This window comes from Lutra lutra, chromosome 12 (genome assembly GCF_902655055.1).
Source record: "Lutra lutra chromosome 12, mLutLut1.2, whole genome shotgun sequence".
NCBI classification, from domain to species: domain Eukaryota; kingdom Metazoa; phylum Chordata; class Mammalia; order Carnivora; family Mustelidae; genus Lutra; species Lutra lutra.
The window spans coordinates 95,766,058-95,792,648 of record NC_062289.1 but is presented as its reverse complement, the minus strand read 5'-3'; the positions used below and the strand labels follow the sequence as shown (position 1 = coordinate 95,792,648).

Below are 26,591 nucleotides of genomic sequence, written 5' to 3'. Positions count from 1 at the left end.
AGACGTCTCTGCGGTCACAGTGTCGACAGTCTTTTCTCCCTGCTCTGCTCCATGGGACAAGCCGGAGCAAGGACTGGATTCTGTTCGAGCCACCTCTCCAGTGGCTTCTTCCCCTCTGCAAATCACAAGCCTCCATGTGTGATAGCTAATCTTCACCATGGCAACGAAAAGCAATGTTACAAATGGGGAATTAGAGCTCCCATCAGGAATGACCCTAAATGCAATCTAAGCAACGTGGGGTCTCTGTGGGGAGCTCTCTGAGGGCCCAGGAGGCAAAGACCAGGTCAACTGGGAATGGAAGGGGGAACAGCCCCCTTGCTGGCTAGGCAGGAATTGGGGGATGGGCGAGGGGGCCAGGCACCAGAGGACAGGCAGCCCTGGTTTGTGGACCTCCCGGGGAAAACCAAGAATGGGGCGGGTCCCAGGAAGCGAGTGGAGGGCGGCAAAGAATTGCTGAGCCATAGAGGCCGACCTACCTGACCCATGACGTCCTCATCGTACGACAGAGTCAGGCCCAGGTCAGCAATGTCCCCGTCATAGCGCTAATGCAACAGAGAAGGGGCAAGTGTTGGGACCCAGAAGGCCATATCCTTGAAGGCTGTACCACATCCCATCCTACCCAGTACTGCGTGGGCAGGACCACCGTGGCCGCCACCAGGCCTGAAGCAAAGGCAAAGGCCGATCGTCACTGTGAGCAAGGAGGTAGGAGTTCCCAGAAGGGGACATGGGAGTCTCCGGAGGCTACAGAGTGGCCCCTGCACCAGAGCAGGAAATCGCCTCCCACCACATGGGAACCGTGAGGCCTTCACTTGACAGAGCTGACACCAGCCTGCAGCTACACCCGCCATGTCACACTGACCTTAATGGAGGTGAGGTTTTTATAGAACTCCGAGTCCAGTGAAGGCAGCTCGTCCACAGAGCTGTAGAAGATGCTGTGGTGGTGCCCGAGCAGCTGGCTCAGGAAGAAGGATGCAAAGGGCACATCTACCACAATTCCCTACAAGAGGGGAGATAGGAGCTTGCCGTCTGCCACATAGGATCCCATCTCAGTGACCCTGTCAGGGTGGCTGGGGCTGCAGAGGGGCTCTGAGGGTGCTAAGGACATCGCTGGGTGCTTCCTAAACTTTCGAGGTGGAGACCAGTACCTCCCAACTAAAGGACACTGCCAAGCACCTATGGGGGCCGGCAGAGCATAGCAGGTAAAGGCACAGGCTTCGGAGCTGCGCTGCTCAGGGACCCAGCCAGCTGCGCTGCTGCCTGGCTGCAGGCCGTCGATCTCTCATCTGTAAATGGGGACTGGCACAGCCTCCCAATTTTAAGGTTTAAATGAGCAGGGTGGAGAGCAATGCAAAGCATTGGCTCTCCATTGGATCCAGGACAGGGTAGTCTCCAGGAGAAAGACCTATCCAAGCTGGACCTAAGCAGCACAAGGCCTCTTGTACAAGCCCCACAGGGATGCCCCGGGGAGGGAACACAGAGCTCTCCGCACACAGCACAGCGTGCAAGGGAGGGGAAGGGAAGGATCAGGGCCAGATCTGGAGGGGCCTCCTGAGGCTCCTGGAGTCAGAATTCTATCTGGAGGGCAGCAGGGAGCCCTAGGAGAGCTCCAGGCAGGGACGTGCCAGGTTGTACTTGGTGTGGGGAATGGACCAGAGGAGGAAGACAGAAGGCAGGGATGCAGCAAGGAAACCACTGCGGAACGCTGGGGAGAAGAGGCAGACTGTTCCAAGTGGAGGGAAGCATGTAAGTCGGAGAGATTTAGAAGGGACAGGGGCTCAGGCTCGATGATGACCTGTTTCAGAGGACAGCGAGGGTTACGTGAGTTGATGCATGCTACTCCTCACATGGGGCCCAGCATGTCCTAATTTCTCTGCACTGTTACTGCTGGAGAGGGAGGAGACAGACGCTGGGTCCAGGGGAATAGGGGAGGACATTCACAGAAGTCACTGGTCCGACTCTTGTGGGCATATCACAGCCACATGTTTAAAAGAGAAATGTGGCATATGGCCAGGGACATCCTCATGGGATTTCTTTTCTAAATGGGAATCAACTGAGAAATGGCGTCCATTTTGCAGATGTGGAAAGAGAAGCACAGAAAAGGAGCCCAGGCCCCTGCAACTGATCTAGGGCGGGAGGCAGCCTGAGGGAGTCTGGGCAGGGATGCAGATGGGGCATCTGCCAGCACCCCGGCCAGGGACTGAGGCCACAGACACCGAGAATGCAGATGCTTGCCCCCACATGGCCTCTCTTCCTGCCTCTCTCCATTTGCTCCAGCCACTGGCTCTGCCTTCCCCAAGATTTGTGCCGGGTGAGGGGGAGTACTGCTCAGGCAGTTTGGGAGTCCACTGTGAAGGCCACAAGCTCCTGCTGCAGCTTTCCTTCCGGCCTGGGGAGCAGGACCCTTAGGGTAGGGACCAAGCGTCCCTGGAGGGAGTTCTGCTGGCTTGGCTTGCAGTGGACAGGGATCAGGACCTGGGTGGACCGCTCCTGCTGTCTACATGAGTCCACGCCACTCTGACCCCACAAGACCAACGAGCCAAGCAGCACAGGTGTCTTAACTCATTTACTATCTGCAGCAACCCAATAACATAGCTTTTATTGTCCCTACTTCCAGACAAGAGCGAGGGCCTACAGAAATAAACAGGCCGCACTCGCACAGTTCCTGGCTAGCCAGGGAAGACCGGTCTCGACCTGCTGTCCTGCTCTGGCTCGTAGGCAACACCGAGATGCCTGTGGTTTGCTCAGAAGCACTCACCCCAGTAACAAAGGATTTAAGAAAACAGCTGTAACGACTATCACACCCCACAAAATGCTGCCCTCCTACAATGGGACCATGCTGGCCTGGATGTGAATCTGGGTTCTACCACTTAACTAGCGCTGATACTCTAGACAAGTGACTTCCTGAAGCCTCACTTCTGTCACCGGCAGGTAAATGGGACAATGGCAGCCAGGCCACAGGACAGGCAAGATGAAATGACACAGCACATGGAAAACCCAATGTTTCTGTTCAGTAATCTTGGGTCCCGTCCTCTTTCTTGGGCTCCATCCTAATGACAGGGACTTTATGTGGCTGGACCCAGCCAGGACACCATGCACCAAGTCCCCGGGACTTCTAGCATCTTGCTTTCCCTCCTGGTGTGACGCTCCTGCGCGTGCCTACCTCATACACGGCCTTCCCCAGCATCTTGCCCACAAACTCGAAGAGTTGCAGGTAGTTCTCATGAATGTAGGACGTGGGCGAGGGGTAGAGCCTCTCGTCCCCGCTGGTTGTCTGCAAAGGAGAAGAACAGAGAGAGGCAGGGAGCCCACAGGCCTGGTGCTTTGCTTCTCATTCCTCACCGAGCTTTTGGCTGCCGTCAGCCCCGCTCCTGCACCCCTTAAATACCTTGAATAGATTGAGCGCCGGGTCGAACACCCTCTTAATGATTTCCTCCAAGAACTCCTTGAAGACACCGTCCTGGTCAATACCTGCCTCATCCACGCCGAGGTCATTGACAAACTTCACGCGGATGACGCCCTTCATGGCGTGCTGGGAGAGCTGCCGGAGCTGCTCGTAGCCGTCCTGCCAAGGGCAGAATGGCAACCCGTTAGGAGGGGGAGGCCCTCTGCCCAACTCACGGCTGCTGCTCCAAGGCTCTGGCTCCCCTGTGTCTAGGCTTCCTGGCATCATTACTAAACATGCGAGTCAGGATGTGGGGTACGGGCACAGGCAGTTTTCACCCACTTTTAAATGAGCCTTTTACAAGGGAAACTCATTTTGGGGATGTGACTCCACTGCTCCATGGCAAGGGGAGGCCGCCCTGAGACAATGCAGAGCACGGAGGTGGGGAAGGCAGACAAGATGAGCTGTGACAAGCTCTTGGCTGTCAAAGGACAGAAGTTACTGGGACAAGACCCCACCCATTTCAATGCAAAGACTAGCTTATTTAGCTCATGATAAAAATCAGTCAAACTCAGTCAAACCCCTTCAAGATGAAAAATGAAAATACCCTCCCCCCATCAACTCCTGGTAGCCTTCCCCAGGTCATGAAAGGCCTGGGTGCGTCAGGCTGAGGAATTCAGGGTCCACCTGGAAGGCAGTGGGGGGCCACAGAAGAGTCCAGGCAGGGTGAGATGGGACGGCAAAAGATCTTTGTTGGCAGCAGGGCAAATGGCAGGGACAAGGGTGCGGGAGTGATGCTGGGCCCACATGAGGCAGGGGGAAGCAGGGAGGAGCCCCGCACAGCCCCTGGCCAGCAGCCAGCCCGCGAGGCATGCAGCCATCCACACAGAACTCTAGGATGACACTTTAATGTCCTTGCACTCCATTATCTTGTTTAGTGCGTCTCCCGATTCTAATCTGTTGAGGTCTTCGTGCTCCTGGTTCTGTCACCTAACGTGTTCCTGGCATCAGCAAGCTTAGTTTAGGTTTTTGTTTCCGAGGAGTGACCGTCAGAAGCAGTGCTGAACAAGACCGTGGCCAGGGAGCAGCCTTCTGGTCCAAGACGAGAGGCCCTATCTTGGGGGGTGCAACCGAGCTCTTTAGGTACTGTCGTGTAAGGAGGAAATCCACTGCAATACTCCACTGAGGCCACCCCGAGGGACTCCCTCCCAGTCACAGCCGTGGTGCCATCAGACATTCTGCTAACATGAGACAGACCATCTCCACGGCAGCCGCCTGCCTGCCGGCCTGGTCCCCTATCACTAAGCACGCGGGGCCGGGATGCCAAGAACTGCTTTGGGCAACTCTTGCCGCCTTGCTGCTGATCACGTCCCCTCGTAATGCAAAGGACTGTCCCTGGTGGCTTCTGATCTTATCCTGAGGTTAAGCTCCCAAGTGAAGAGCCCATAATAACAAACTCTGGAAGGCAGAGGCTTTGGGTGCGCAGTCCCGAGAAGCACCTGAGAAGTGGAAGCCTGAGAACCACCGAGTGAGAGGAAAAGCAATAGAACACAGGAAGTCAGCACGCAGCTGCAGCAGAATGGTTAAACCGTTCTGCCTGCATTTATGGTAATTATCCTGGCACGGAGTCACGGATGGGTGGAGAATTCCAGCACATTCTTGCTTGCCTGCAGATTTCCTCCATTCTGCTCTGAGATGATGCCTCCCTAAGCTGACTTCATGTTGGCAGGGGTGCCAGGATCACGCCGATTAAATGAGATGGTGTTACGTGCAAGCACTTAGCACGCAGCCACATGCAAGGCAGGTGCTTAAGGAATGTTCACTGGAGTCGAATCCTACTTCTTTATCAGCCCCACGTTGGCCTTTTCTTTGAAGAGCTGTAGAGCGGAATGTGCCAGCTGCTTCCTCTGACAAAATTTCCTGCTGCGCCCTCTGGGCACGAGCGTCAGTACATGAGAACTGGATCTGCGTCCTTCCTTTTGGAAGGTGAGTGGGAGGAGGGTATCCTGCACCTCAAAGAGCAGAGGCAGAGGACTCTGACCTGGGGATGAGACTGGCTCATGAGAGCCTAGCTCTCCCACTGAGACCTCCGTGAGCGTGACTGTGAATCCCAGTTCCGCCTATGACTGCGGGGACAGGGCTGGGCAGAGGATGGTTTATGGTTCTCCCCGGTCCTGAGATGCCAGGGTCCCGGCCTCAGTTTACCCTCTGTGAGGGAAAGCCTTCCTGCAAGACTTCAGACTAACACCGGCACGGACAGTGCGGAAGCACCACCTTCAGTGAAACCACAGAGGAGGAGACAGGATAAAAGGCCAGAATCACACAGGAGTATCTAAGATCAGTTTTTTGATGCCCCCTTGTGTCCAAATCAAGCAAATGCCACTGGGCTCCCCTCTCACAACCAAACCAGCAGGTGACGAGAACTAGGGTAACTGAGTGTGTGACCCTCCCTGCTCCTAGTTCAAAAGGAACAACAGTAATCTGTTTCATGACAAGATGGACTCTAAGGGAATATTTAAAAAAAAAAAAAAAAGGCAGACTTGGCCAGGAACAGACCGACACCCTCTGAGGGCTGTGTTTGAGGAAGCAGGCCCAGGGTAACCGGGACATGTGGTGAGTCTCCCACAAGCAGCGACACTTGAGGAGGGAGCCAGAGACTCCGTCACTCTCAGGACACACACCCATCTCTACCACCCCAGCCTTCCTGTTGGTGCTGGCCACGTCCGAGAGGGACTGGGGACCGTAAGGGACGGGAGGAGCAGGTGGTCTCTTTTGGTGGGGGCACGAGTTTCCCAGCTGCCCAGCCCTCTCTGCTACTCGCCAGCCCTGAGGCTGGATGTCAGGTGTCATCGGCCGCCTCAAGAGCAGGGCTCTTCCTTAAGCAGTTACCTAAACTGAGGCTGTATTTCAGGAAGAGCAGGAGGGAGCAGTGCAAGTCGTATTGCTCAGCGTGCAAACAAGATGCTCTTGCACGGACACACTCAGCCAGCCTGACCCATTCCCATGACCAGCAGAGGCCCTGGAGGCACTTAAGTCTCTTCTCTCTACCTTTAAGAATGTCAAAAACTTCCGGTTACCACACACTGCCTCTCCTCAGCAGACCCCTGTGTCAATCGCCAAGGTTCAGGGGAACTAAAAGCAGCTCTCTAGCGAAGGAGTGTGAATGCCCCAAGGGGTAAATGAAATTGTGGGGGAGGGGGAGGAAGGGCTGCTGCCAGTGCCATTTGCTGGTGTCTGGCTATGTGGCCATGTGGCCACGTGCCGTCCCGGGACCCCACAACTGCCTTATGCCGCAAAATGTGCTAATGAGGGGCTGTGGCTAGAGCCAGAGAGAAGGTCCAAAGAGCAAGCAGGGGCAACTATATCAAGTCCAGCTTCTCCTGGACATGTAGACTTGAGGTTCAGTCACCAATTTGACCACTGGCAGGCTCAGCACATTTGGGTAGGCTCCACACTGCACAACCCTGGCGGGGGCGGGTGGTAGGAAATGGCTCATAGTAACCTCATAGGCAAATACATTTACTATAACAACATTCCAGTAGTTGGTAGTCAGTGTCGTGTTCTGACAAATTCATTCAGTTATTATGATTTTCTGACATAAGGAGGTAAAGTGTTCTGAAGACAGGCACCTGTCACAGGCAGGTCACACTGGACACTGGGTTTGGCTGAGGCAGGCCACTTCCCTGTTTCTCCGAAGTTCCCATCTACAAAGAACTCCTGGCTGTGCAGTAAATGCACCCGCCCCTGCAGTATGACTCAGTAAACTTGCTACCTACACTCCACCCCCCACATTCATGGTTGGGAGTCTGGGCAAGATGTCTCCCAGGGCAAAGGGAGTTTGCACAGACATGAGAATGCCCACATGCAACACTTCCTGTCCTCATTGCAAAGAGCACAGTGTCTGATGTTCCAGCCCTGGGGCCCTCATGGGGAAAAGGCAGGGGAATACCATACTATGGGTCCCTAGCACTGAGGTCACGTTTAATCAGGCAGCTCTCTGGAGCACACGACAGGACCAATGGCCCCATTCCAACCCCAAGCCTTGACTTCAGTGCTATCAGATCAAGGAGTGACAAGAATGGTTGGAGGCAACAGATCATACACTGAAAAGTCCACCTCTCTGGATGGGCTTCTCACCTCCAGCATCCGGGACCGTCGGATAGTGATGTGAGTGACGTGGGGAGAGGCCGAGCTGGTCTCCACGAGCCCTAGCTTCTCCTTCTCCTTGGTGACCATGTTTCGAAACAGGAGAACTCTCTGAAATGAGCAAAGGTGAGACCAGAAACTGGGTCAACAACTGATGATTCCCGAAGACACACTATACAAGATTAGTGAAACCAGTTATATAAGAGGCAAGCGGAATGAGACTCTCTGATATGTGCTGCAGGTTAGGAGTGTCTTGGGAGAATAGTAGACGTTCCCCCAAAATCTGGGGAATTAAAAATTATAGCTAGGGACGCCTGGGTGGCTCAGTTGGTTAAGCAGCTGCCTTCGGCTCAGGTCATGATCCCAAGTCCTGGGATCGAGTCCCGCATCGGGCTCCTTGCTCAGCAGGGAGCCTGCTTCTCCCTCTGCCTCTGCCTGCCATTCTGTCTGCCTGCACTCGCTCTCTCTCCCTCTCTCTCTGACAAATAAATAAAATCTTTAAAAAAAAAATAAATAGAAATTATAGCTAAATACATGTCAAGGAAGAAAGGTCACAGAAAGAACAGTCTGGCTGCAGCCAGAGTCCATGTAACAATGGTCTGAGAGAACATCGTTCTCATTCAGTTGATAAATCACTACAAAAACCTGGTGGCAGGACAGGTCACCCAGGGTGCTTTACAGAGCTGTGCTTGCTTTAAAGGAGATCAACGTCATGGGTTGCAAAACAGAAACATTTCAAAGATAATTCTTTTCACTGTCAGAAATTAAAAAAAAAAAAAAAATGATCCCACAGAATAAAGGTCTCTGACCTCAAGCACACCAAAAGCCTGCCCACCCCCCACACCCCTACCCAGTAACATTTCTCAGTCACTGTTAGAGAAGAACCCTCTCTCCCCCCATGGTCAAGACCCTGAAAAGCCCCTTGTAGGAGAGCACGATCCTCTGCCCCATCCCGAATATGAGAATCACTGCTGTAAAAGCACTCAGATGATATCAGCTGAATGAAGAAATAAATCCAAAGACTGCTCTGTTGTTATTTTTTTAAATGAGAATCCCCTCAAAAGTCAAAAAAGCTTTGTTAAATACAAACAGGACAGTCGGAACAGTAACAATGGTAATAAGGATTAATTGTACACAGGGGAGGCTAGTGCGTTCCCATTTGATCATTTAACTGGCCATGAAATAAATATAGCTGTAGCAGGAATGGCCTCCCAGGGAGGAGGAAGGTTATTTAGCAGAGGAACTACTTCTCAGCAGAGCAGCCTGATGCGGCCGGTCAGCGAGTCCAGAAACAAGGACTGAAGTGCTCGGAGTAGTACCAGAAGCTCCAGGGGTTCCAGGACAACATGGAAGGGAAGAACAGACTGAGCGACAGTGAGGGCAGCTATGATGGGGTGAAGGCTATTGTCGCCTGTCCCGTCTGTGCCGGGGGACTGCTGACTTCCAAAACAGGTCTTTCACTTGTGAGCTATGGGGCACAACTACTTCCTCTGCTCCCAAATCTGTAGAACGATCACCTGCACATGAGGCAGAAGACGAGCTTCCCATCTGGGTGAACCCAGTATGCGGCAGAGACCTCATACACGGAAACAGAAGTGCAGAGGTGGCTGAGGGACTGCCCGTCGCCCAGGAATCCCCGGACAAGGTCCTGATTTCCATGGGGCGTGGAAGACAGTTGGGGGCAACTGTAAGCAGGGCTCAAGGGGCTGAGGCCTCAGTGACCACAGGAGACGTCTGGGAAAGGACCCACTGTGCAGATGAAGAAACTGACTCACTCACCCAAGGTCCCAGAGCTGGTGGACAGAGGAGCCAGATTCAAACCCAGGACCCACACATAGCCCATCACACCACACAGCCCTGCCCACCCCACAGGGCATTAGGCCTTTTAGGCACAAACAGTAGAGGAAGGACTCAAGTCCCAGTCGGGAGATGAATCACACAGACTAGTAGAAGCTACGTAAGACGGCACAGAGAATGAAGTGCTGTGTATATGAACCAGGCAGAGTTGAGGCCTTCAAAAACGTTAAGGGAAGCAAGAACAGCGTTGTGAGCCACCCACTTGAGTGAGATCAAGAACAGGGAGGGTTTGGCATTTAGAGCAAATGCCATAGTGACAGACTCAAGAGAGCAGGCCGACTGGGGAGACCCTATTGCCCTGTGCATTCCAGCAAGACGTGTCAGCGTGAGGGCAGCACATGCCTCATCAGGACGGGACACCCTGTGACACACTGAGCCACAGATGCCCTCCTGGACCTGCCCAGGCCATCATGGGATCAGGAGAGGGGCCAGGGGCCAGGAAAGGTCCCAAGAGATGGGAAAGAAAGAGTTCATGAACCAAGCAAAAGCCCTGATGGCAATCTTCAGCAAAACTCCCCAAATCAAAAGCACAGCAAGGATTAGATTATAGCCCCCAAGTCATGCCAACTAATCTCAGAGGTTCCCAGGCTTCTTGCTTTCAGCACCCTCAAGGGCTCAGTAAGGACTTGCACGGCACTCCTAGGTCTTAGGAAATACAGAGCCATTTACATGGTAGCTAGGGTCCTAAATCACTGAATGTGTTTGTGTGCACGGGGTGCCTGGGTGGCTCAGTTCGTTAAACGTCTGCCTTCAGCTCAGGTCATGATCTCAGGGTCCTGGGATCGAGTCCCATCTCTAGCTCCCTGCTCAGTAGGTAGCCTGCTTGTCCCTCTCTCTCTGCCCCTCCTTCCTCTGCTTGTCCTTTTTCTCTCTCTCAAATGAATAAATAAAATCTTTAAAAAAAAGTAAGTGTATGCTAAGGGCTTAGTAGCCGTATTTTAAAAATACATGTACATTGAAATTAACAAATTTAGCTACCTTTTTAAAACCCAGCTTAGCAAATAGGACATCCTCAAGCGAAATGCTGACAATTTGAGCTCAAGCTGGTACTTCACAGAGTGGCCAACAGATTTCACTGTGCTCCTCTCAAAAACTTAAACTGCCCTGTGACAACCCAGGGGCACGCGAGGATGCCATCTGTGAACTGCAGAGACACAGATCGGATTCCAAGGCTGCACAATAAGGGAATGCCACGGTCCAGGGCTCACTCTGCAGGCACGGAGGCCCAGGACGAGGTGCTGTGTCTGCAGCTGGACTGCACCACAGTGGACAAGGGCCTGGAGATGAAGGCCTGGAAGACACTTCCAGAGTGGTTGCAGAAGGGGGGGGGGGGATTCCTCAGAATCCTCGGAACACAGAAGACCCAGAGGGCAAACGAGTCATCTGTGCATCTCAGAAGATTTAGATTCCACTGTCAGTGGCTGTTCAAGAACCAAAGGGTAGATGGTACAGAGAAATCACTCAGCTTCAGGTGAGGAAGAACGTTCCATCACTGGGCAGAGTAAAGCAACAGCACGGCTGGCTCTGCCAGGCTGCAGGGCCTCCATCTGAGGCAAAGTCAGGACTACTGTCAGGGCCTCCCTCAGTGGGGGTGGGGGTGCAGAGGGGGTGGGAGACACGTTTCACTAAGTTATCTCCACGAGATCCCTTCATTTCTGAGAGGTTCTGCTGTCAAGTGAAATAACAATTTAAATAGCCACATCTGTCTGCGTATCGCTCCTCGAGGGAGAAGAACAGCAATTGCGAGTATTAACGTCAAGGTCAAAACAATATCAGAGAGCAATGAGAAGTAAGTAGCTCTGAAAAATAAGGTGAATAAATGTTCACATTTACAAAAATGTGACCTGTGCTGTTTTCTAGAAATGTCCTGTCAAAAAAGAAGGAAAGGAAAGAAAGGCACAGGAAGACCTCCTCTCAGTGATCCCCGTATGCAGCATCCAGCAGACATTTCTGGAGCGTCACTACGGACCAGGGACGGGGTGGTGCCTACCCTTGCTTCCCGACACTCTCACCACAGGACACTATCCTTCCCGAGCCTCTCACGTCCCTTGAGCCTGGAACACCACGTTGCTGGTGTCCTTCCTTTTGTTAGTCCTCTCCTCGTGCTGGCACTCTCAAGGACAGGTCCCTGGTCATCTCACTCCCTCTGACTCCCTGACTGTCCTGTCCACGGCCATGGATGCAGCCAGATTTGGGTGCTGTCCATATGCGGAGTGTCTCTCCAGCTCCGTTGCGCAACGGCCTCGAGGAGCTGCGGACGCCTTGCCTGTTGCCTACTCAAAGCTGACCTCACCAGCACTGCCCAGACCTGTTCTTGCCTGTGCTCCTACCCCAGGAAATGATGACAATAAGCACCCAGGAGCCCAGGCCAGAAACATGCCCACCACCTGAAATCCATCTCCTCTCTCCTCTGAATGTCTTCATTCTCATGATTCTATGGTCTTTCCTCTGCCCCTGGCCAGTCCTCTATCCCATGGCCAGAAGGAACTCTCTAAAGCATAGGTCTGACCAGGGGCCCCTGAAGCTGAAAACACTCCAATGACTCCAACCAATATCCACACTCCCGCCCTCGGTTCGCAAGGACCTTCCAGTTTCAACTCCTGTAAACCTCCTCAGCTTCCTGGCTCCCCTGTGTGTTCTCCATAGCCAGACCACATGGCCAGCCCTCCAGAAGCACCAACGCTCGATCACCCAGGCCTTTAACCACTGCTTGCTTCTGCCTCTGGAAGCTTCTCCTGACTCCCTTCCCCCATTCCCAGCTGGGGCAGGTCCCCTTGACTGGGTGAGCCCCGCAGCATGCAACCCACCTGCCTGAACTGCTAGTTCCCACGGTCTTCAGTCTCTGTACTTGGCTTAACAACCTGATGTAGCAGGAGATCAATCCCCGTTCGCATCTGCTGAGTGAATGAGCTCATGTCTTTCTCTCCAACTGCTATAGTGAGGGCAGGTTAGGTGCCATGTGGTGGGACAGAAAGATGCCCAGAAGCCCAGCTCTGAAAGCAACTCACGTTTTTGTGGGGAATGACGTGTGGGATATACTGCAGGATCAGCTGGGCCCGTTTCCGGTCCTTGTCCAGTTCTTGGAAGAGGACGCTAGGTTTGAGATCCCTTCAGAGGAAAGGCATGGGTTTGGGGTTATTACAACATGGAAACCATTCTCTAGCGCAGGAGTGGCAACCACAGCCTGCTGCCGTTTCTGTAAATCCACTTCCATGGAACACGACCACTACATACGGTCTCTGGCTGCTTTCACGCTACAATAGCACAGCAGAACACTTGCAAAACAGATCATCTGGTCTGCTAAGCCTGAAATGCTTACTGTCTGGTTCTTTACTGGAAGCATCTGCCAGACCCCGCTCTAGTGCCACAACCTCAGAGTGGACACATCATTGATAAAAAATGGCAGTCATCTTACGCTTAGTTGTTGCAAGAGCATTTGCCCACTCCATCCCCGAGAAAGCTAGCTGTTTTGTCCGGCTCATTTTGCTGATAAAACCACCGCTGAACTACTGCAACCTGCTGCTCGGCTCAGCCAGAGCTTGCTCCCCATTTGCGAAATGGGACTTGGCTCTGTCACCACGAACACGCTCTCATCACCCTCAGCGTCCACACATCCTCACAGATGTGACTGCTGGGCGTCTGTCCCCCAGGAAGACAGGGCATGCAGGAGGGATGAACACCCCCCAGCCTTGGAGCATGAATGCGGAGTGTGACAGAGGGGGCTCTGGCTTTTGTGAACCTTCTGTGCCCTGCTCCTCACTTGCGCAGCCAGTGGTCCTCAGGGGCGAAGCGACGCCGGCAGTCCCGCTCATAAAGCACCATCAGCCACCCGTGCACGGACTGGAACAGCTCCAAGGTCTCCCCCTTGGCATTCTCTGTGGGGTAAACGAATGGGGGAGCTGCACACCTAGAGCTGGTCAGAGCTGGTGGGGGGGGGGGGGCAGGAGGACAGCTTCTCATCTCTGTCTGTCACCAGGCCCCACCAAGGTCCTCATCTCCCTCACTCTGGATTTCACACAGCAGCGACAAACTATAAGGCACCCTCGGTATGTTCTAGGAGTCTACAGGACCTGGGTGTCCCAGACACAATCACTCATGCTGCCTCCCACTAACAGGTGATCCAAAGACCCTTTTAACCTAAGAAGCTTTGTACTGAAGCTTTGTTCTGAACAACTTGCCAGCACTTCAGGAGGGGAGCTCTGGTTTGAGGTGTGCCCTGACACGTCATGGAAACTATTTGGAAGGAGCAAAAGGAGAGGCAGGGTGAAATCTTGGCATCAATAATCCACACATACACATACATGCTGAGGGGAGATCTAAGACGACCTTCCAATTATGTGAATAAATATGCCTTTCCAATTTGCTGTGATGGGCAATAAAGCTGAGAATCAGTTGGTGGTACAGACTGCAGCATCCCTGCGTGTGTAGCACCACTGAAATGACCGCCGGCTTCTTTACCTTACCTACGATTCCATCCCAGATCATCTTAAACACAAAGGAGTTCAGGAAAGAGGAGATGGTGACCAGCTCTTCCAGTTTGAATGAAATCTGTTCTTCATAAACTTCAATGTCGTCAAGAATCCTAAATTAGATGGAAAATTAGTCACAGCTTCCCACGGAGGAAAGGGGGGAAAATAGGAAATCTCTATCTCTTACAAGAAAAAAATTAGCTCAAGAAATAAACCTTATCTTTCAGATAAAATTTAGAGCTAACACGACAGGATGTGTAGGATCTGCTTCAGGATAAGGCGGAGGGGAGAGCCTGTGGGGGTGGCAGGGAAGCAGAGGTGGCCGAGTGCTGACCACTGCGGATGGGTAGGTGGGGATTCCTTCTACTATTTCCTCCACTTTTTATTTATTTGCATTGTCCATAGTAAAAATTTTAAAAATATAATTGAGCCAGGAAAACAGAAGCTCTCCTTTGTATCTTTCTTGTTTATAAGGATCCAACTGTGACACCCTTAATTCCTGCCTGAACTCATGCCTATTTGAGGACTCTTGATTGAGAGTCTGGGTCTACTGAGGGGAGAGCTGTGGAACCTTCCTCTGCATTCACAATAGCCACATAAACAAAAGTATTTATGAGGGAATGAATGAATGCCTAAAAGAACATGTGAGGAAATGAGCCATTTAAGATACGGCTCTATGTGAAAATTTCCCAAGGCTGCTTCATTTGCAGCAGAGAACATGACTTGCTCTCAGATCATGCTGGACCCAGCCATTCAGGGTGTCTTCAGCTGCAGTCACAGAGCCCTGAGCTCGCCTCCAACAGCTCACCAAGCCCCTCCCTCCATGACTCTTAGCCAGTCTGCCACCTCCAATTCCTGATCTCCTCCTACCGACCAATGTCTTCTACCCTGGACAAAACTGTCTGGGGCCCCTTCTCTCTTATAATTCTTTACCAACCTCTTGGAAAACGTGGTATTAAAAAAGTATTAAACACAAAAGTAGACACACAAGCTTAAAAAACAAAGGAACTTAATGGGACTCACATTTGCTATTTCCCCGCTCTGTCCCAGGCACTGTACCTGAGAACTTGACGTTCTTTTTCTCATTTATTCCCTATCAGGTTGCCAATATTATTCCCATTTTATGAAAGGAAACCGAAGCTCAGGGAAGTTAAGCAACTTGCGTAGGGTCAGCTTGAGAATAATAAGCATCACAGCCCTTCCTGTGTGCCGGGGACTCTGCCTAGCACTTTGTTACCTCTTTCAATCCTTACCACACGGCCAAGAGGCATGGGCTACTGTTGTTCCCATCTACAGATGAGAAAATGGAGGCTCAAAGAGGCGAGGCCCCCTTGCCCAAGGTGTCTCGGGAAGTGGCAGACCCAGGATTTGCCTCCCAGCTCCCTGGCTCTGGAATCTTCCAGGAACTACCTAACCCAGTGAGTAAATGGTGGAGGTGTGACTTGAACCCAGCTCTGGGAGACCCAGAAGGGGTCTGGGTCATCCACTAGAAGGATGGGAACTAAGAACTGCTGAACCCCGTTATGTGCTGGCCCACCTTGTGCTGTAAATGTTTTCTGCTCTAACTTTTCTAATGACCCTGCCGCAGGGGTCCGAACAATGGCGATAACCACATCGGCAGCAGCTTCCTTACTGACACTGTGATTTGGCTTCTCCACGTTCTAGGAAAGGAATGGAGCCCCACAGCAGTCAACCTACGTGATGAGGTGCCGGGAGCAGTCACAGAACAGCATCAGCATGGCCAAGAGCTGCTTGGACTCTTCAGTGTCATTGCTGAGGCATTCCAAGAAGAGCTTTAACCCTCCGTGGGGCCCCAGCTCACAGATAAACGCCCACAGTTTGGGGAGCAGGTCATCAAGGTAAGTGAGACCTGGAAAAGGACAGAGAAACCCAAGCTTCAGGTGGGGGCTCTATTTGGTCCACAGTTTCTCCTACCCCCTGGGGGAACAAAACACTTATCCTTCTCAGTGGACATTAAATGTGCACAAAAGAAAATCGTTATCACCACGAGAGTAATGATCACAGTAATAGCTAACATTTCATGGGTGCTTTCTAGGTTTCAAATGTCGATCTAAGTACTCTGTATGCATTATCTCCTTTCTATCTTGTGAAACCCAATGTTACCTCCATTTTATAAGAGGAGAAAAAAAAAAAAAACTGAAGCAGGGAGAGGTTAAGTAATTAGCCCCAAATCACCCAGCCGAGCTAAGAAGAGAACCCATGTCTGTATGACTCTGTGTTTTTATTTTAAATCAGGGATCGGGGGCGCCTGGGTGGCTCAGTGGGTTAACACCTCTGCTTCAGCTCAGGTCATGATCCCAGGGTCCTGGGATCGAGCCCCACAGCGGGCTCTCTGCTCCGCAGGGAGCCTGCTTCCCTTTCTCTCTTGCTGCCTGCCTCTGTGCCTACTTGTGATCTCTCTCTGTCAGATCAATAAATAAAATATTAAAAAAAAAATCAGGGATCAGCAAATTTTTCCTGGAAAGGGCTGGAAACTAAGTATTTTTTAGCCTGTGTGGGCCTGGGCTAGCACCCTGTCACACTACTGCAAGCTACCAACGTAGCACAAAAGCAGCCACAGACGATATGTAAATGAATGGATGGGACTGTATTCCAATAAAACTTCATTTACAAAAAACCAAGTGGTGAGCCGCAGTTGGCCCCCAGGCTACAGTTTGCAGACCCTGCTTTAAACCATCTTTCAGATTCATCTGTATTTAGCAAAGCTTTCCTTTCCTCTACTTCTATTATTCTATCCCTGCTAAAAATGGGAGAGCAACGGATGATGGTAGCAGAGATCCTGTGAAGTGTCACATGAATATTTAACCCTGGGTGAAGCAGAAGACTTTTTAGATCTGCCTCCTGATGGCCTCAAGGCCTCAGACACACAGGCTACATCGCTGTTACATTTTAAGTCTGTTAATATAGCTACTGATTCAGAGAGCCTGGGCTCTAACTTCCACGTGTCTCTGAACACACAGTCAGGTGTGTGCCTCAAATTATTCCTCATATTTGAGTCCTTAGAATACCTCTCACTTTACAGAGCATTCTTGAATTACTTAATCGTGAACAAAGAACTGCTTGGAGAAGATATATCTGCCTGCAGCAAGGGCACAATGACAGATTCAATCAATGCTGGTATAAACGCTTAGACTAGGGAGGCCGGAAGGAGCCACAGAGAAGGCAAAGAAACGGAAGGCCCACTTAGTTATTATTCCTAACGGTTTGAACCCACATTTTCAAGGTAGCAGAATGTGGTTACAGAATGCAGAAACCAAAAAAAAAAGAAGAATGCAGAAACCTCGCAATTTAGAAATAGATTAAGAGAGAAAAAGAGTGAGTAGTTAAACTGTGGAGACCACGAATATGCTCCCATGGGACAATCAGGAAAAACAACTACTTTCACATTATGTGAACGGTCCTCGAGGCGTGGACGAAAATACTCATTGCCAGCCCCGGACACAGATCCAACCAGAGCTGCTTCTGGGGGGCAACTCCAGCAGAAGCGAAGATGCAGGGCTCTGGAGAGCTCTGCCAGGAAGCAGCATGTGGCTCTGGGCCACCAAGTGCACGTGAGGAGCATGAGCAAAGAAGTGTATTATCTTCTACAATCTGCTTTGCATGTTGATGGACAGACCGAATAGTCTACAGTTTAGACTAGTTCATCTCCTTCTTAAAAGGACAGATTTTCAAGTTAGCCAGGAAAACTTCTTTCTGCGTGCTCTCACAGGAATAGGGGGTGCTTGAATTTGTGGTCACCTTAAAATGCTGAGCACAGGCCATGAACTCAAAGTCACGTCACTTTAATATGCTTCTCAAACCCTCACAGTGGGTGCTGGGGTGCCAGGCCTGGTCCGGGACTCTATTCATCTCTTTCTGAATTCTCCTGATGGAGCCTGCTCTGGGCCCAAGGCTTTACAGGACACCTCTTTGTCTGTACCCACAGTATACTCACATGCCTGTGTGGCATCACGCTTCTCAGAGCGGAACAGAACTTGTCGTTCCCCACCAGCCCCACCCCCAGCTGGTTGTCTCCAGCTCAGCAGATGGTACCACCATTCAGGAAGGCTGCTTGGGCCAACACTCTGGCCTCATCTTTGAAGCCTTTAGCCTTTACTCCTCCAACTCCAATGGACCTGTCAGACCTGCAGACACGACCTCTAAAACATACGCCAAGGCCCCTGCTTCCAGCCTCACCACACCAGGGCTGGGCTATTCAACCAGAGACCGTGCTGCCCCCAGGTGGCACCTGTCAGTGTTTGGAGACCAGGAGGGCTGGCACAGCTGGGGAGGGGGAAGCACTACTGGCATCTCGGAGTAGGGGCCGCTACCCTGTAGTGGACGAGATGGCCTCCACAGCAAAGAAGTATCAGGCCCAAGATGTCAGCAGTGCTGAGGCTGGGAAAGCCTCCTCTAATCCAAGCCTGCACTGTCGCCTTACTTCTGTGGTCACAGAGCAGAAAGAATTCTAAAAAAAGTTAAAAAAAGTAAATACTCTTTTCCCTTGCCTATAGCTCACCTCCCCACTCTTAGAATACTCTTGGGAAAGGGACCCTGGCTGTCTTAGTCACCTCTTCACTCTCAGGGCCTGGCACAGACAGTTCCTCTGTTACTGTCTGAAGATGAACAAGTACGTGTAATAGACAGAAGTAGTAACCCTTTATGTAGTCGACAGCTTTATGGCCTACAGACTTTCTGTCCTTCGCCATACTGTTCATATGAACAAGTCCTGCATGGCCGTGGGAAGCCCCAAATGCCCAAACTCTGTGTTCATGACACAAACGGCCTTCTTCCTTGCTCGGCTAAGAAGGAAAACAACAGGCACATCCAAGTGATGGTCAACTATGAGGTCACAAAAATGGAATTCTGGAAGAACTGCTCACAATGATAAAATGCTTCTAAAGTGATGAACAGAAAGGGAAGGGTAAAACTATGCATTTTCATCTAAACATACGTGTATGTGGATGTGGTACCCTCAGGAACAGGTGGTTATCCTTGGCCTACAGGATCAAATATGGTCTAAGTTTTCTTTTTCTTGTCTTTTCCAGTTTTTCATTCAGAAAAAGCGCTACCTTCCGAAAGCAAATGCATGGAAATACAAGCCAGGTCACAGGAATGAACTGGCAGCACTGGGACAGAGGTCAGTGTGAGCCATTTAACGGAGGTGTATCAGCCTCTAAGAACAGCTCAAAATACCCTCCTTCAAAAACCTATCTTCCGAGCCAAGAAAGCCGGAAGAAAATCCACTTTTTCTAAGAACAATCATCGACCAAATGTCAGAGATGGACAAAGACGCCCCAGGACTGCACACCTGTGAGTATCTGTAGGCGGATCTGGGTCAGAGTCGTCAGCGAGGTCTGGTAGAGGACACAGATGTTGCAGACCTTCTGGACCTCTGCAGAGTCCACACGCTTACCCCCAACAGGCCTGAGAATATTCCGAACGGATGCAGACTTCTGAAATGCACGCTTCAGGAGATCTGGCATGGAGAGGAGAAGGAATGTGTGAGCAGACGTTCAGCCATCTGCCCGGTTTTACTCTGCAAAGAGCATTTCAATAAAGTGATTTACAGCCAGGGCTGGACACTGGGGCAGCTGCTCTGACTCAAGTTCTCGCACTGGGATAAATGAGAAAACCATTAACAATAGGCTTTTAGGTGCAACCCAGAGACCTCTTCAGAACACCAGAAAGTATCTCAGACCAAGCCAGGCCTATTCGACTCCCACACGGGATTCTTTCACTAGGTCACCTGACCTCAGAACCACAGGGTAAAAGTCCAGAGGATGATATTAGGGGAAGATGGGCGAAGACGGTGCGGGGTGGAGGTGGTCCTGGGGGATTCCCGGTTCTGGGCTTTAAGGGAGAAGCAGTATCAACCTCAAGTAGGTTTGGGTTGGCCAAACTTGGTTTGGGTTGTACTCGACTTCAGTTTTAGACCTTCCTGTTTACATTTCCATCCTGCTGAAGGGACACTGAGCTCCTGCTCATGGACAGCTGCACGATGGGGCTCCATGCCACACTGGAAGAAAAGTCACCCTGAACCTGGAAATCTGCCACAGGCAGGTGACTCCACCGGATTCCGTGTTAGTGGCATTTTCTGAACTCTTCTCAGAGAGGGCAACAAGAAACCTTTCCACAGAACCTATGACTAAGCAAAGGGGCAATGTGGGGGTGGCCCGGTCAGTGACCCAGCGTCCTCTGCATACAGACCCCCACATGGGAGATTTTCATGAATAGGGAGTCAGAAAGGGTCCACTTCCCCTAAGAAATGGGCCTTCTTTCTTTGCGTTAATGAGTAAGAGAAGATCCACAGACTCCCTTTCATTCTAGCTAAGAGAAATTCTGAGCCAAATGGAAGTTCACAGACCCCACTGCAACCTTGAGGGAACATCCATAATCTCTACACACGATCGTGTTCTGGGTCATCTATTTGTTTCCCTGGTCCTTGTTTCCTAGCCCTAAGGGTTTTCTGTTGCTCTTTTGCTAAATGTGAACTCTGCTGAAGCAATCTTAAAGCCTGTGTGGGAGAAGTTCGAGTGTCACAGAAGTGGAGGGGCGCAGGCACACAGAACAGCAGGAGCTGCACCTGAGCTAAGAAGACTCACGGGCTCCCCCCGGCCCAGCCACTCACTCTTCACAGGAAGCACATTCTGGGGGGATGCTGGCTGCACAAGGGCTGGCTCCTGGTTCTCCAGCAGCTTCTTGCTCAGGATGTCACTGAAGAAGATCCGGATCAGAGGCACCCCCCACAGGAACTGCAGCTGCTTGGTGATCAAGGGCATGGACTCGTTAAGGCTAGGAGAGAGCAGGAGACCAGGCATGTCAGTTCCACCTGATGGATGGCCACTGACAGCCCACTCAGCTCCTAGTGGGCCTTCTACTCGGAGGGCTGGGCTATGGCCTACCAGTCAACATGGCAAATGAGAGGATAAAAAAGAGAAATGGGATCCACAGATGCCACCAAGGACCTAGATGCATAAGGCAATGTCCTCTTGGTCTTCTCTGCCACCCTTCCCAAGCTTCCTGTGCCGCCGACAGCATTCCTACTCAACCCAGGGCCCCAGGCTCCCCACGGCATAGTCCTCCCAGACACCCGGGCTCTGTTCTTCATCCTGACCCCACCCATTCACCACCCAGTCGACAAAAGCTAAATGATGCTTGCTGTACTGTCTGTCCTCTTCTTCACACTTAGACTGCAGGCTGGCCTGTAAGTCTCTGTAACCCCCAACCTCCTAAGAGTCTCCTTCCCTTCAAGTACTCCCTCCCCAACTCCATGCAGTACCCCCAGCATTAGACTCACGCCTGAAATCTGCCTACTTTATCTCCCAGCTCTAGATTCCATGAAGGCTCCCGTGGGCTCCCAGTATCACAGGAGAAAGAGCCACCACCCACGAGCATGGGCCAAGCCTAGAGGCAGGCCCTTGACATGCCTTATCTCATTTGATCCTCGAAACAACACTATCCAAGGGACTGGGAATATTTCCCTATGTTTCAGGCCTGGAGAGTGGGGTAAAGCGGCTTGTCTAAAGCCCCCCCAGAGCAGACCAGACTGCACAGTGCTGTGTTCCTCTGCCCCTCCTGCCTCCCATACTATCCCTCCTGTGTCCCAGTCACATCATGCTCCATCCTCTTCAGGCTGGGGTGTCACATGGGGGCCTGCCATCAGCTGGTCAATTGTCTTTCCAACAAGACGGCTCTCAGACATGAGGAAGAGACGCAATCTGGGGAATTCCTTCCCTGCTCCTCATTCTTTGCTTCCAGGGCAGCTTCCAGGAACCTAGGCAGATATCTGAACAGAAAAATAGCTGGGAGCCACAACCGCCTTCACTCCTAAGACCCGCCTTATCTCAGTGAAGGGTACGGTTTCACTTTCAAATTCATGATGCCGTCTTAATTGCTCTCTTCTTGCCTAGCATTTTTAAAGTTTTTGAGTTCTGTAATTAAAAATTTTTAAGTTGATATTCCACCTCTTGAAAAGGATGAGGGGGGACGCCTGGGTGGCTCAGTTGGTTGGACGACTGCCTTCGGCTCAGGTCATGATCCCGGAGTCCCGGGATCGAGTCCCGCATCGGGCTCCCAGCTCCATGGGGAGTCTGCTTCTCCCTCTGACCTTCTCCTCGCTCATGCTCTCTCTCACTATCTCTCTCTCAAATAAATAAATAAAATCTTTAAAAAAAAAAAAAAAAAAAAGGATGAGGGGACTTCTATCCCCTTTCAATCATGTATCTTAATTTAGCATCTCCAAAGTACAACAGTCTAGGGAGTCAGGAAAAGTGATATTGAAAAAGAAAAAATAGTATTGTCAGAGGAGATTCACAATTTACTAAAGAATTAAATACAAAATAAAATGACCCCCAAACAATTGCTGATATTTACAGGTTAAAAAAAGAAACTGAAGGGATCTTCATGTGGGTAGTCTCAGGGTAGTGGAACAATGGGGTGGTTTTTATTCTCTTTTGGTCTTATCCAGATTTTATTCAATAAATATATATTACTTTTGTAACAGACAACACAACGTCAAGCTGGAAGAAGGAGGGAAGGAAGGGGGAGGTGGTGAGAGGCAGGCAGGGGACAGGAAAGACAGCAGTTTGCCCCCAGGACTCACCCGTAGTCCACTGACTGCGAGAACCAGCCAAGGACGGGGTGCCAGTGTGTCAGGTTGGACTTCTTCTGGGACACGTACTTCTGACAGTAGCACAGCATCTGGGTGAGCAAACTCACGAACCCGTCCGTCTCCTCCTCTAACACCCTGGAGCTGAGGGCGCCCAAGTGCAGGAGGTTGCCTACAAACAGAGTGTGGAGAAAGCGGAGTGTGGTGGGGCCGGGTGACCTCTTGCGTCACCTTCACAGCCCTGCTCTCTGCCCAGGGCTCTTGCAACCATGTCCACGTGCAGAAACAAACTCCACGCGGAGAGGTGCCTGGCTTCAAATCCCGGCCCTGCTGCAGAGGAGCTGCGCGCCCCTCAACCCACCTCTCCGATCTGTTTCACAATTCTAAGACTGGAATAAGGCTCCCCACTCCTGAGGTGAGGATGACGGGAAGTAACGTAAAATGTCGGAACCACAGAGGTATGATTTTTAGTGAAGTAACACTTCACTATTACACTAAGATATAAAGATCAAGGGCGCCTGGGTGGCTTAGTGGGTTAAGCCGCTGCCTTCGGCTCAGGTCATGATCTCAGGGTCCTGGGATCGAGTCCCGCATCGGGTTCTCTGCTTGGCAGAGATCCTGCTTCCCTCTCTCTCTCTGCCTGCCTCTCCATCTACTTGTGATCTCTCTCTGTCAAATAAATAAATAAAATCTTTAAAAAAAAAAAAAAGATATAAAGATCAAGTCAGTGTAAAAGGACCTCTGGAAGGGCATCTGAATGTTCTGGGAAATCATTGTTCAACGCTCATGGAAGTTATTTAATATGCCTCGTGTGTGGACTCTCACCATAAACTCTCTTAAAATTTTGCACAAGAAGCTTTTTCTATGTAAAATAGCTTCTAAGCGATTAGAATTACGTACCACTGTTGATTTCAAATGCTTCTCTCCATTTGCTCCTGTCCTGTCTTCAATCACAAGGAAAACGTTAAAAAGATGATGCAGGCCCTATTCTGATCTAACACCCCTGAACTGGGCCTGTCCTCCTTTCTTGAGAGGAGAATTATCCTGGTGATTCATCGCATTTTCATTTTTCCCTTGGCTGCCAGGAAGCCAAGTGCCAAAATTCAACATTCATTTATAGTTACTCAACTAGGTTGCCAGGCTGATATATTTTCCATTAATTTTCTATTTTATGTGTCTGTTTTATCTACCTGATTACATGTCTTTTAAGTACTTCCAAGTGTTACTAAAAACAACTCATGATCTCCAGAACAGTAAAAAACAAACACACTTGGACTTTTCCCGACACCCAGAACACAGTCAAATTCCAGCCACGGATCCTCACCCATTAGACAGAGCGTATGGCATCCTTCTAAGCTTTCACATACATCACGGCATCGATCTTCGTTTCTTAAAAATGTGATGAACTTACGAAGCATGTCATGAGATTCTAAAACAGTGAGGCGCTGCAAACAATTGTAGATGGTTAGAGTGAGAGCTGACAGGAGGAATTTCCCACCAGAGCATGACCTTGATGGCTTGCAGATCAACACTTGGATGCCAGACGTGCTCTTCATGGCCAGGAAGAAAGTCAACAAAGATGGGAACCTTGCTCTCTGGCCTGCTAACACGAGTGTGCCTACAGTGGCTACTGGCTTAGAAGAAATCTCAGAAGTGGAAATTAACAGAGAAAACATTTATTCTCCAATTTCTAAGAAGAAAGGCAAACCCAGACTCGGGGGGACATCACAGAGTCACTTACCTCAGGGGTCACTGTGCTGAGATGAGTCACAAGAGCAGGTACAGACATGACGTGGATGAGGAATGGCCGAATCAGATTGTCTGAAAATTGTGCGGCAATCACAGGGCTAGACACAGACAGATCACCTTATTCACACGGGTTTGTGAGTCACCCCAGAGCCAAAGAACCACTCTGCCAATGCCCCCAATTCCCCTGGAATTTTGCTTCACAGGACTTCTGGGAAAACTAAAGGTTGACGATGAGGACACCGACAAGGGGAGTGGCTGAAGCAGGGACAGTATAGCCGTAGGGTACAGCTACGAGATAGATACCTGTTTTCAAGTTTTACTGACATGAGAGAATATCCATGCTGTAATAAACTTTAAACAAAACAGAATAAGGAACTATGTCCATGGGAGGCGAGGGAGGAGATAATAACCAGGAGGAAGGAAAATACCTTCTGGAATGCTGGCACAATGCTGGGGAGAGGTACTTATGCAGGGGGGTTTACTATGCGATAACTCACCAACGATTTACACTTCGATTAAGCAATTTTAAGTATACATTATGATAATAATACTTAAGATATGTACATACACCGATAAGCCCATAAGTATATACAAGGGAAAAAAACCCAAGAAAGACGGATTTTAAAAAAATGTTAATGATGTCTGGGTTGCAGAATCATGAGAGACATTTTTTCTTCCTTATACTATCCTATTTCATCCAGGTTTTATACAATATGCATGCAGTTCTCCATAAAAAGAAAAAAAGATGTTATTAAAATAAAATAATGACCCTTATACTGCACACCATATATAAAAATTAACTCAAAATGGATTATACACCTAAATGCTAGTTAAAACTAAAGCTGTAAAACTCTTAGAAGAAAACACAGCAGTAAATCTTTGTGACCTTTGGTTTGACAATGATTTCTTACATAGGAAAAAGAAAAATCACAAAAATCTGGAGCGCCTGGGTGGCTCAGTGGGTTAAGGTCTACCTTTGGCTTAGGCCACGACCCCAGCGTCCTGGGATGGAGCCCTGAGTTGGGCTCCGGGCTAAGCAGGAGTCTGCCTCTCACTCTGCCTCTGCCCCTCTACCTTGCTTGTATGTGCATGTGCTTTCTCTCTCAAAATGGATGAATAAACTCTTAAAAAAAATTTAAAAACCACAAAATCTAAAACTCTTGGCTTCAAAAGACACCATCATGAAAGTAAAAAGACAACCAGCAGAAAGGGAGGAAATATTTGCAAATTATCTCCCGATAAGGGACTTTCATTTGGAACATACAAAGAACTCATACACTCAACAACAAAAGACAACCCAATTAAACATAGGGCAAAGACATTTTTCTTTGAAAGACATTAAATAGACATTCTTCCAAAGAAAGAAAAGCAAATGGTTGCTAAGGACGTGACAAGACAGTTAACATCGCAGGCCTACTGGTCAACTGCAGGATCAAAACAACAGGAAGGGATCACCTCACACCCAGAAAAGAGGGCTATGATGAAGACGGTAACAAGGGTTGGTGGGAACCTGGAGAATCTGTAACCCTCATGTATTACTGGTGGGAATTTAAGATGGTAAGGCCACTTTGGAAAAGTCTGGCAGTTCCTCTAAAAGTTTAGCACAGAGTTACCACCTGATGCAACAATTACACTGCTAGGAATACACACAAAATGAAAACCAGGTCCACACGAAAAAGCTACACATGAATGTTCACAGTAGCACCACTCAACATAGCCAAAAAATAGAAACAACCCAAATGTGGCATGGCCCTACCACAGAATATTACTCGGCTATAAAAACGAAGAACGGATGCATTCTTCTTCTTCTTCTTTTTTTTTTTTTTGAGAGAGAGAGAGATCACAAGTAAGCAGAGAGGCAGGCAGAGAGTGGGGGAAACATGCCCCCCGCTGAGCAGAGAGCCCGATGCGGGGCTCGATCCCAAGACCCCGAGACCATGACCTGAGCTGAAGGCAGAGGCTTAACCCACTGAGCCACCCAGGCACCCCTGGATACATTCTACAACACGGATGAACACACTGTGCAAAGTGAAAGAAGCCAGGCATGGAAGACCGTACACTGTAGGATTCCATTTATGGGAAACGTCCAGAACAAGCAAATCCCAAAGATTAAATAGATTAGTAGTTGCTGGGGACATGGGAGGGAGGAGGGTGTGGGAGTGGGAGGGAAGGCATGTGGCTGGTAATGGCTACGGGGTTTATTTCTGGAATTAGATAGTGGTGATGACTGCACAAGTCTGTGATCTGTAAGAGTGCCTGGGTGGCTCAGTCGTTAAGCATTTGTCTTTGGCTCAGGTCATGATTCCAGGGTCCTGGGATTGAGTCCCACATCGGGCTCTCTGCTCGGTAGAAAGTCTGTTTCTCCCTCTCCCACCCC

The 26,591-nt window shown here is 50.2% G+C and overlaps 1 protein-coding gene across 10 annotated transcripts in view; it reads right to left on the bottom strand.

Moving 5' to 3' along the window:
* Positions 1-26,591, bottom strand: part of UBE3B (ubiquitin protein ligase E3B) — a 52,715-nt gene that overhangs the window by 10,562 nt on the left and 15,562 nt on the right. For all 10 annotated transcript variants that reach the window (XM_047697169.1, XM_047697165.1, XM_047697168.1 and 7 more), the window contains 14 exons: positions 24,207-24,312; positions 23,790-23,910; positions 22,460-22,637; positions 20,486-20,649; positions 19,166-19,333; positions 15,553-15,724; positions 13,849-13,967; positions 13,146-13,260; positions 12,394-12,493; positions 7,520-7,639; positions 3,386-3,562; positions 3,161-3,271; positions 860-997; positions 477-542 (listed from right to left, as the gene is read on the bottom strand). In XM_047697169.1, coding sequence (XP_047553125.1) covers positions 477-542; positions 860-997; positions 3,161-3,271; positions 3,386-3,562; positions 7,520-7,639; positions 12,394-12,493; positions 13,146-13,260; positions 13,849-13,967; positions 15,553-15,724; positions 19,166-19,333; positions 20,486-20,649; positions 22,460-22,637; positions 23,790-23,910; positions 24,207-24,312 — 1,855 coding nt within the window. The remainder of the gene's footprint in view (positions 1-476; positions 543-859; positions 998-3,160; positions 3,272-3,385; positions 3,563-7,519; positions 7,640-12,393; positions 12,494-13,145; positions 13,261-13,848; positions 13,968-15,552; positions 15,725-19,165; positions 19,334-20,485; positions 20,650-22,459; positions 22,638-23,789; positions 23,911-24,206; positions 24,313-26,591) is intronic.